Genomic DNA, 10,720 nt, shown 5'->3' with positions numbered 1-10,720 from the left:
TCATCCACCTGAATTAAATTGAATTTTAAATCATCAAATACTTAAGATTCTCTCACCTTCGGAGCTGCATATTTTTTCTTGAGAAGGATATTCAAAATCTATACGGGAACAATTATAACACTCCGCGAAGTAATCCACGTGACATTTTTGGCGGCACATCTGAAAAAAGAAATATTGATTTAAAATATTTTTTTCCACGTAATAAAGGAAACTGGGAATACGTAATACTTAAAAATAAATGCGTGAAAAGAACTATACCTTATGCTGTTCTTATCTTTTTCTATTTTGTAGAATGTATTACACTAAATATTAATCAAATCTGTGGCTAGTTAAACCACTTGGCAACAAACTAATGAAAGAAAAATATTCAAATTTTTATTTTTAAATTCTAAATTTTAAAAGAATGTTTCAACTAGGACAATGTGCCAAGTATGGGATAGGGGTAAGTTGGTTTTACCCTTTGTGTAAGTTAGCATAGCGCGATGATTTAAGAAAACCAGTAAGACATACAGGTCGTAAATCCTAAACATACATGTCTTAATTCAATTCCAATGGAAAATATAAATAATATTTTTGGTTTACTGTCACAAACGGCTCCTCTTTTAACGACATAAATGTATAATTATACGTCATAAATTCTAAACATGCATGTCATTAATTCATAGATTTAAATGGAAAACATAAATAATATTTTTGGTTTACTTCATAAATGACTCCTGGCTTGAAGTGTACTAATGAACTTACTTTACGGTATGCAAATTTTCGACAGTTTTTCTGCATAAACTAATGAGATCCTATTTTCCATATTACTATAACTTATTTAGAGGAACAAGAAACCAAACCCGCTAAAAAGAAATACATGCTTATTTAAAGAAAGTAAGTTTTTTATATCTGATTTTAATAACTTTAAAATACTTTTGGACTTATTGATTAGCATATTTAAGTTCAGATTTTAAACTATTAAGATTGATGAGAAACTCCTACCAGTTGATCAAAAGTTATTCAGAGTATTCACTTTTTCATTCTGATGATTGCACATTTTAAATTAAAGATGTAAACGCATTTATACTATAAAAATATGTATAAAATCTTACGATTTTATACATATTTTTACGATGGTATCTTATAAATTATTGAATATCTATTATGCTTTGTAATTTAAGGTTTTATAGGTCCCTCAGCGCTTAATTAACTCTAATTGACTTTAAATTTATCAACTTCTCCTCAATTGTGCTGCGATTTGTTGGAAAATTTTGCACCTAAAGCTATGAAAATTATAAGAGAAATCATAACCTCTTGAAAAATATATCTATTATGAGAATAGGTGAGCTTTAGTCCACTTTTTACGATTTACTTTATTTTACTTTACTTACTCAATTTTATTAAATACTAATATTTTTCTCTGAATTTGCCACTGAGCAACAAGTAAAAGTCAACGTATCATCTAATGAACTGTTCAGAAAGATTTTATATTAAATTAAGTATCATGCGTCATACTTGAATACCTCTTATCTCGATAAAAATTAAATTAAATTGAATTCTAGTGCTAATTTTATAATTTTGTCTCTTATCCATTTAAATGAGTTGTTTTATTCAGTCTATAAGTAATAATTTGTACCTTATAATTTTTATTTTCATAAGACAAGAAAAACCTAAGTAATTTCATTACAATTGCTTGAATAGGTGTTCTAGTAGTCTAAACAAAATCATGTAGTAACATACAAAGTTCACTTGACACTGTGTTACTGTTTTAGATATATTTACCTGCTTTGATCGAACACCTGTAAAGCGATTTTCGAGCCATTGTTCTTCATAATCGGTACAGTCTGTGTCATACGGATAACTCAGTTTTTTGTCTTCTCTCTGATGAGTTAAAAAATAACAATACATGAATTCGTTGTAAAAATAGTAGTGGAGTTTTTATTTTTAAGTTTTTAGAACTTAAAAAGATTCCATAATACTTTGATTTCAGGAAATAACAAATTTTTTGTAGATAAAATTACTACATTTACTTTATAGGAAGTGTATTCTTTTTCAATACATATCGTATTTTTGATATCAGAGATAACCAATCATTAGAAAAATAATTTAAAGAGAAGTGAAAAGGATCGAAAAGTATGCTTTACTGCATTTTCTGTTTCAGGAACCAAAAAATTCTCAAGCAAATTTAATCAAATTTAAATAACAGATGGCGCTATACATTGATAAAAATTAAGCATTTTGTTATCCACAGAAAAAAAAAGACGCACCATTAGCAACAGCAATGGTGGTTCAATTAACTGTGGAGTTATTTAGTTTTAACTGGCCTGACATGAAATAGATTGGCCCAAATGTCTTAATACTTTAAAATTCCAGGTATAATTACAGTAAAAAGTACTGGCACTCTGAGTGCAGCATCCATAAAATCCCGTTTTACCATAAAATTTTATGTTGTAATACTTACAGTATTTACTTTATTACATTAATTTTCCTATAAATAAAATTGAAAAATTACCGTATATTAAATTTTTTGTCGTGTAAAATTTATGGTAAAGATGAATTAAATGGTAAAAAGTACTAACACTCGGTTTGCCAGGCATTATTTACCATGATTTGATCTGGAATTTTTTGCAGTGAAAAGCTTGGCTTTTAATTAAAGATTTTCTAGCGAATTATTGAAACAATTAGTTTAAAGGAATAAAGCTGGAAAGTGGCTAAAGTAACCCCACCTAACAGCTACTTGAACACAATAATATTTTTTTTATATTTCTATAATAAAAAAAAAATTATATTAATAAAAAAAATATCTCGGACTTATGGTACTTACTATAAAAACATCAATAATGTAGTGCTTTCCTGGACTTAAAAAGTATCCTCTTTCAAAGGGATTCACTGCATCATATGGAGAATGAACAGCGAAAAATATTCCAGGAGGAACATCGAGTTCAAACACATCGTTCATTTGAGGATCAAAAATATATTTGTCAACTATCCCGCCTAAAACGCAAAAAGATATAACTAATCATCAAATGTATTTTATACCAAGCATTAGAGAAAGTAATGTGATAAAATTCGAATCATCGAATAGATCTAGATGGGATAAAAGGACTGAGATATCCTGGGCGGCTGAGAGCCGGCTGTAGTGCCTAAAATTAAGAATACGTTTAAATTAGTGCTGTTTCTGTGTAACTGGTTTGTCTAAAATAAAGAATACTTATCTGTCTTCCATATATCTTTGAAGACATGCACAATAAATTCATTAATACACTGTTTAAATGTCTCGGTAAAAATGGTAAAATAATTATTTATTTAGTTGTGATTTACCATATTCAACCAATACAGACAAATAACCATAAAATTTATGATAATCAAACTATTAAGTGTAAGAAAATGCGTTTATCAATTGTTTTTGCCTAATACGGTTTAACAATCAGAATTCTACCCACGACAGCTAAGCCTATCTTATGAAGCCATTTTGTTCCATGCAACTGTGTTACACACTGTAGCTGAGTAGGTTAATAGGTCAATCTCCAGATTGGCTGAACATGGGTTTGAATCTCACTGTTAATAACACAATATTTCTACCATTCCTTCACTCCCTGCCTTCAAGATCACCAATGTGATCTTGGACTATAAGAATGCGAAAATATCATTCAAGCATAAGTGGCATTTTTGTTACTTTGGTTTTTTAACCGTACCAGATGTAAATGGTTTCGAAACCGTAAAAGTATAGAAATGTTCCAAAGCATAATTTTCATAGTGTATAGAACGGCAAATTGCTTTCGATAATTTTACTGTAATTTCAGAATAAAAGTTCTAACTGATTACTTAGTTACTGCTCCTGTAATAAAACTCAGTAATTGTTGTTGAATTGAGTTAAATGACAGTATGTCTTATACCAAAAATTATTAAATAATTTTAGATGATATTTTTTCATGAGCATTAAATAACAGAATTGTTATCTTTGAGAGGAAAAAAAATTATACACAAGTTTGTTCACTTACTTGGATCGTCGCTTTTCTCTTTACATACCATAATTGGTGTTAAATCGCTTTCAACTCGAGAGTTAATTGCAAAACAATATGAATGATGAAAATCATTATGCTTAAATCTTTGTCTTGGTACAGTAAGTATTGATTCATAACTTCTACAAAATACAAAACAAATGAGAAAAAAGCATAAAAAATATTTTTACAGTATCAGTCATCTCAAAAATCTTATATTTCTTAATTAGAAAGCTAAGTTTATAAAGGGTTAAAAGTAGCATTTTTAAAAACACTGATATATATCAGGGATGTTCTTATTCTCGCCTTAAATAACTGTTGCATAACATTATTCATTTAATAACATTATTCATTTATTTCGCTTCGTGTTTTTTTCCCCGAAAATCTCAGTCGATAAAAGATTTAAGTATTTTTGGAGTGAAATTATGATTGAAGTGCACCAATCGTTAAAAAATAAAAGAACAACTCTCGCTTGGTTTGGAACACCTAAACATGGATAGCTCGAATTATTGTTAGAAATCTAAGATAAAATTACAATTACTTTTTCTTTTAAAGAAAAAAAAATCACTAGTTAAAATTTCTTTTTCTTCGGACTAATATTTTTATCTTAAAAATAATTAGGGGTCTAACATCAATATTTAAAATGTGTACGAACATTTAAAAAATCTGACATAAAATCCGAACTATCACTCTTAAATCTTACATATTTATCAAAACTAAGGACAATTTCCTTTCATAAAAGTCGGCATGGTTTAGAGGAATGATCTTTACGTACGATTACCGGATAAAAACTACTTCTGATTTGTTTTCTACACTTCTACCTATTAAAGGATCACGATGCTAAGGATAATAATACACTTATAGGAACAAAAATTTCAATGCTATCAGGAAAATTATAAAAGATTTTTAAGCTTATCAGGATTTGTACACAATTACTGGTTAGTTTAACATAAAACTTTTTTCTCGGCAGAGTTTTTTTCTGATTTTTATTACAAGAAATCTTTTGTTCTCTAGGTGGAAGGCCAAGCTGTATATCCTCTGTGTGGATTAGATTTTGAAACAATATTTTTTTGTTTTGTTACAGCAAATTTTCCTTCGATTTAAAATTTTTCCTTTGACTTATTATTGGCAAAATTATTATTTTTTTATTATTTGACTATTTTAATTTTTTAAAAAGGAATTAGTTTTAAAGATTTTAAAAGTTAATTTAAATCATTACGATTTTACGTTAGAATACATTTTAAATGGGTTTAACTTAGTAAAGAACAGCGATATCATGGTTTGCAAAACAAGTAATATAAAATTACGTAGAAATCTTCCGAGCCTCAGCGAATAAGCGGAAGAGCCCATAAGTATTGGAACTTTTTTTGAAATAATTAGTTTCTTTAAGAAAACTCACGGTTTTGAATATTTAAATCACAGTTATTTTAGGATAAATGCAGATAACAATTAGATTATTATAATTATCTATAATTATAATTATCTATAATTATAATTATCTTTAATTATAATTATCTATAATTATAATCATCTGTAACTGGTAATAATATAATTTTCTAGTGTTAACAAAATTTATGCAAAAATATATTTAATTACATTTAGCTTTCATAAAAGAAACAATGTTCTAGCACAGTGGTTTCCAACTGGCTGCCCGGGGGCCGCATCCTGACGAGAAGCCTTTTTTTGCGGCCCACGGACTAAAATATATTAGCTGTCATTTTTTGCGGACAATTTTCGTAAGAAATCTATATGGGTTTAAAATACTTTTCTCGTTAATAAAAATCTAATTTCTTCGTTTCACTTAAATTTATCATACCAACGGTGCAAAAAAAAATTATTTCTCAGGTCTTGCATCCAAGAAAATATTTATTCAAATGCAAAAATAATTGTGTATGTTGCTCTTTCTTATTTCCTTTTTTTTGTATTTTGTGAATATAATTTAGCATGTGTATATCAGAAATTTTCTCGAAGAAATTCTTCGATTTAACTTTCTGAAACCACTAATTTTGGACGAAAATATTTGCATACACATTTGCATACACATTTGTAAATTTTAAATTTAAAATGTAAATATCTATTCTCTGGTGGTTGCAGCAGACAAACCTCAATTTTGTCATTGAACATTTTTTGTGCTACAATGTAAGTTTTAATACCAACCTCTTTGAAGTTTTATACCTTAACAATTAGATATCTGTCGTACATTAATTGTTTAATACATGGGTGCACATTAAAGTTATTGTAGCCCGAAATTTTTTAATATGCAATTAAATATTTAAAAAAATCTGCTTCTTATTTAAATTTGTAATTCAATACTTTTGTTTTGTGCAACTTGGTAAAAATCTGACTGTAATATTTAATGTTCCTTCAAACATAAAAGAGTCCTACATAAAATTTTTATAAAGTTGCGGCCCGCCATCTGACTTGTGTTTTTAATTGTGGCTCCCGGCCTCATGTAAGTTGAAAACCCCTATTCTAGTATAAATCTATTTTATAATTATTTACATATATTTTTTATTACTCACTCTGGATAGATACTCTCAAATGCAGATATGACATCAGAATAGTTAAATTTAAGCTCAGCAGCATCCGCTTGACTTACATTCAAAGTATATTCTTCTTTTACCTTCATAAATACGATTATATAAATTAATATTAAAAAGCATCCAAAACGTTGTGTAAGAAAAGCGTTTTTAATTCAATTAAAATTTATTTTAGCATTGAATTGTTTGAGCTTATGAAAATATACTTTTGTTAAAAAAGATAACTTAACAGGTATCAAATTAAAAGTTTATTACCTTGTTCTTCTACCCGGGTCGGTACGTACCTAAAAAAATCAAAACAGTGACCACAAACTCAATAAATGTACTCCTTCTACTTCGTTAACATGTGTATATTAACAGCACTGAACACTACAAAAAACAACATGATCTCTCCAACGACAGTAACATAATCAAACTAACTAAAAAATTGTTGTTCTTAGAGAGTTCTAAATCTCGTGGCGTCATCTATTGGTTCGTTTTCTAGCAAAGGAAAATGGTATTCTGCTTTTAACACTCCCCTTTTTGAATTTCGAGGCATGTTGAACCTAATCTCAATACTTCATTGTCCAAATCTGGATGGTGGGCGAACAACACGTCCAACTCTGGTAGTAGCAGGAGTTGAATCAGGAATGTCCAATGATGGTCTTTCTGGCTCATCTTTGGAAGTCTCTGGCAGCTGGTCTTCGCTGTTGAGATTCTGCTCGTCCAGTTCTAATGGGTAGAGATTTTGAATTGGTCTGATCAGAATTCCGGATTTGGTCTTAACTTTGGCTCTTCTGATCAGTCCATCTTTACTTGTGAAAAATGAGAGTATTCTTCCCAAGGGCCAATGTATTCTTTTGAGATTATCATTCCAAATCAAGATGATATCTCCAACTTTAGGATGGTATGTTGGTTTTCGAACTGTCAGTCTATGATGTAGCTGACTCAGATATTCACTACGAAATCTTGCTCGTAAATCTGTCATCAGTCTTCTTCTATACGCAAGTCTTTTGTTTAATTCCGTCTTGACAGTTAGCTTTAATCTATCCAAATCCGTAGTACTACTAGTACGAGTGTCTTTCGGGAATAAATCAGGTGTTAAAGGACATAAATCATCGGAATCATCGCTAACATATGTTCAGGGTCTTGAATTGAGTTGGCTTTCACAATCACACAAAATAGTTTCAATTTCCTGGTAATTTAAGGATGTATAACCTAGGACCTTCCTCAAAATTCTTTTCAAAAGTCCTATTAAACTCTCAAAAAATCCTCCCCACCATGGAGCAGTCGGAGGTAGGAATCTCCAGAAAATTGGAGAAAAGGTTGTCTTTAGTCTTTCTAGGTTGATATTCTTCAGAGAGTTGTTAGTTCCAATAAAATTAGTCCCATTGTCGGAGTAGATAATTGACGGACGTCCTCTGCGTTCAATAAATCTTCTTAGGGCAAGTATGAAATTATCTGTTGAAAGTGATGTCAATAGTTCTAAGTGTACTGCCCTATAAATAGCACAGGTGAATATTGCGATCCACACTTTCTGGTTATCCTTCGTAAGCAACGGTCCAGCAACATCCACTCCTATAACTTCAAAAATTGAGGCGTTTTTAACTCTGTCCTCCGGGAGTACTCATTCTGGTATTTCAGGTCTTTTCACATTAAATCGTTGACAAGTTATACAGGTTTCCAGTACCTTTTTTACAGTTCTTCTAGCTTTTAATATCCTATAATCTTCTCTCAGAGCTACCATTAAAGATTGTACTCCAGGATGTCCAAGTTCTTGATGTTTGTGTAAAATAAGGCTCTTAACAACATGATGATCAGATGGTAAAATAATTGGAACTTTAAAGTTTTCATTGTCTTCTCGCATAATGATTTTTGTTTTAATTCTCACAAGTCCATTAGCGTCTGTAAATATAAACAGGAGCTTCAGACTCTTCAATTTTTCGCCTTGGAATGAGTCTTCTTGAACCCTTTTCAAGATTTTGAGTTCAGCTTTAATAAGCTCTTCTACAGATAATTTTCCTGTTTTCTTACTGCTGGCTCTGGAATTTTCAAAAAATCTATATATCCAGCCTGTAATTCTGATTATTTTCTTGTAGGATGATATGTTGTTGTAAAATTCGTCATCTTTCATATTTAAAGATGATACAATGATTTTCTTCTTCTCGGCATACACTATTTTTTCAAAAGGAACTAGATCAAAATTAGGCCAGTTTTCTTTTGATTCTTTAAGCCAAGATGTTCCTTCGTGCCATTGTCTCTTCAATAGGGTTTTAACTGTGCAACATCTTGAAGGCAAATCCGTTGGATTTTGGGTTCCCGGAACAAACTTCCAGTCACTAGCTTTTGAAAGTCTTCTAATTTCGTCAACTCGATTGGATACGAAAATCGTCCAAGGGCCTTCTTTCCTTATCCAATAAAGAGCGTCCATGGAGTCGCTCCAAAAAAATGTTTCAATATCTTCCAATCTTAAATCCTTTTTTACTGTATCAGCCAATCTAGCTCCAATGTTACATGCAAGTAATTCTAATCTTGGTATCGACACTTTTTTCAATGGGGCAACTCTAGATCTTGCTTGAATAAGTTGGCAAGTAACTTTTCCATCCCTTTCCGCCCTCAAAAAGATGCAAGTCGCATATGCCACCATGGAAGCGTCACAAAAGGTATGAAGTGTTAAGCTTGATTTAGAAAGATTTAAGTTTGAAAGTCTACGAGGAATTTTGAAGTTGCTCAATTCTTTTAATTCTTCTTTCCATTTTTCGAATCTTTTAATTATTTCGTCGGGCAATTTTGAATCCCAAGAAATTCCAATCTTCCAGCATTCTTGTAGAAGAAGTTTCGGAATCAACGTTATAGGACAAGTGAACCCTATAGGATCGAACAGCTGGTGTGCCATAGATAAGATTTTTCTCCTGGTAACTGGTTCACTATTGTTTTCTTCTTTAACCAGCTCACAGGATAAAGTGTCATTTTGGTTGTCCCATTTTAGGTCTAATACCGACACTTCCTTTTCACAGTTGGAATTATCTTGCACAAATTCGTTCATCTCAAGTAGGTTGTTATTTTTCCAGCCACGTAAATCAAATTTAGCAGCTTTCAGAATTATCTGAGATTCTGATATAAAATGTTCCAATTCTGAAACTGAGTCTACACTTGCAATGCAATTATCAACATACATAGAGTCTTTGATCTTCACTGCAAGACTTTTCAATGGCTCTTCTACCTGATCTAATACATGATTCAGAACAGCCGCAAGTAAGAAGGGGCTACATGATATTCCGAACACTACTCTACAATGTCTATACGTAATTATCTTTTGAGGATCTCCGTCTTTCAGCCACATGAATCGTAAACAATCCCTATCAGATTCGTTAAGAGATATTTGTAAAAATGCCTGTTTGACATCCGATATTACTCCGATCTTTTCCCATCTAAACCTATTTAATACAGCTGGGATAATTTCTATGAGATTTGGGCCCTTTTCTATGCATTCATTTATTGATACGGAGTTTTTGGTTTTAGCTGATCCGTCAAAAACAGGACGTACTTTAGTGGTTGAATTATCTTTAAAAATTGCCCTATGTGATAAATAATGTATTCCAAAGCTTTTAGAATTATCATTACCCTCATTAACTTGCTCTATTATACCTTCTTTTTCCCATTGGTTAAAAGCCTCTTGATAATCATTTAACCGATTCGCTGATTTAAGGGATTTAAATGTGTATTTTAGTCTTTTATAAGACAACTCTTTATTATCGGGTAAAGGAGGATGTCCATCTAACCAGGGTAAATTAACCGGTCTCTACTAACCGTTTCTCTGAAATGTTTCAAAGCAAGTTCTTGGGTCTGTGTTGTTGAGCGTTTTTCACTACTATCTTTAATACCCAAGGTATCTAAATTCCAGAGATCTTCAATTTTTGCATTATTTACATGCAATGGCAATACTAACATTGAGCTAGTTGTAGATGTTCCCTCTACCTCAGATTTACCCATTACTGTCCACCCTAACAAAGTGTGTACAGCAACCAAACCTTCCGTAAGGTGTTTTACTTTTCCCGTCAATATCTCGCCAGAATCTCTTTCATATAAACAGGACGCTTTAAAGGGGTAATTTCTAATAATTGACTCATGTGGCTGTTTATCAATGTTTCTTTTCTTCCAAAGCGCTGTTCTAGCAAATCAATAGCTTTAACATAATTTTCTGAGGAAATAGCAAAA

The 10,720-nt window shown here is 31.1% G+C and overlaps 2 protein-coding genes across 2 annotated transcripts; both read right to left on the bottom strand.

The window, feature by feature from the left end:
* LOC139425817 (uncharacterized) lies at positions 1–6,612 on the bottom strand. Its single transcript, XM_071181785.1, has 6 exons — positions 6,506–6,612; positions 3,984–4,126; positions 2,807–2,976; positions 1,765–1,863; positions 57–159; positions 1–8 (listed from the first exon to the last, which is right to left on the bottom strand). The coding sequence occupies exons 1-6, from the start codon at positions 6,610–6,612 to the stop codon at positions 1–3; spliced, it is 630 nt and encodes a 209-aa protein (XP_071037886.1).
* Positions 6,613–7,082: 470 nt separating this feature from the next.
* On the bottom strand, positions 7,083–10,495 carry LOC139425816 (uncharacterized). The gene is made up of 3 exons (XM_071181784.1): positions 10,285–10,495; positions 8,180–10,201; positions 7,083–7,582 (listed from the first exon to the last, which is right to left on the bottom strand). Exons 1-3 carry the CDS (start codon positions 10,493–10,495, stop codon positions 7,083–7,085), a joined length of 2,733 nt encoding a protein of 910 aa, XP_071037885.1.
* Positions 10,496–10,720: the final 225 nt, after the last annotated feature.

The sequence above is a fragment of the Parasteatoda tepidariorum genome, chromosome 6 (assembly GCF_043381705.1).
Source record: "Parasteatoda tepidariorum isolate YZ-2023 chromosome 6, CAS_Ptep_4.0, whole genome shotgun sequence".
In the NCBI taxonomy this organism is placed as follows: Eukaryota; Metazoa; Arthropoda; class Arachnida; order Araneae; family Theridiidae; genus Parasteatoda; species Parasteatoda tepidariorum.
The sequence above is the reverse complement of the archived record's forward strand: the minus strand, read 5'-3'. Positions and strand labels throughout refer to the sequence as shown.

What these genes read in the sequence shown, in the direction of transcription:
- LOC139425817 (XM_071181785.1), bottom strand. Translation starts at nt 6,612, where the DNA reads ATGAAGGTAAAAGAAGAATATACTTTGAATGTAAGTCAAGCGGATGCT. An exon ending in ACATTATTGATGTTTTTATA is followed by an intron (nt 1,864 to 2,806) that starts GTAAGTACCATA and finishes TTAACTCATCAG; the next exon opens with AGAGAAGACAAAAAACTGAG. An exon ending in CAGGTGTTCGATCAAAGCAG is followed by an intron (nt 160 to 1,764) that starts GTAAATATATCT and finishes TTCTTTTTTCAG; the next exon opens with ATGTGCCGCCAAAAATGTCA.
- LOC139425816 (XM_071181784.1), bottom strand. Translation starts at nt 10,495, where the DNA reads ATGGGTAAATCTGAGGTAGAGGGAACATCTACAACTAGCTCAATGTTA. An exon ending in AGACCGGTTAATTTACCCTG is followed by an intron (nt 10,202 to 10,284) that starts GTTAGATGGACA and finishes CCCTTAAATCAG; the next exon opens with CGAATCGGTTAAATGATTAT. An exon ending in AAAAAAGGTACTGGAAACCT is followed by an intron (nt 7,583 to 8,179) that starts GTATAACTTGTC and finishes TATTCCCGAAAG; the next exon opens with ACACTCGTACTAGTAGTACT.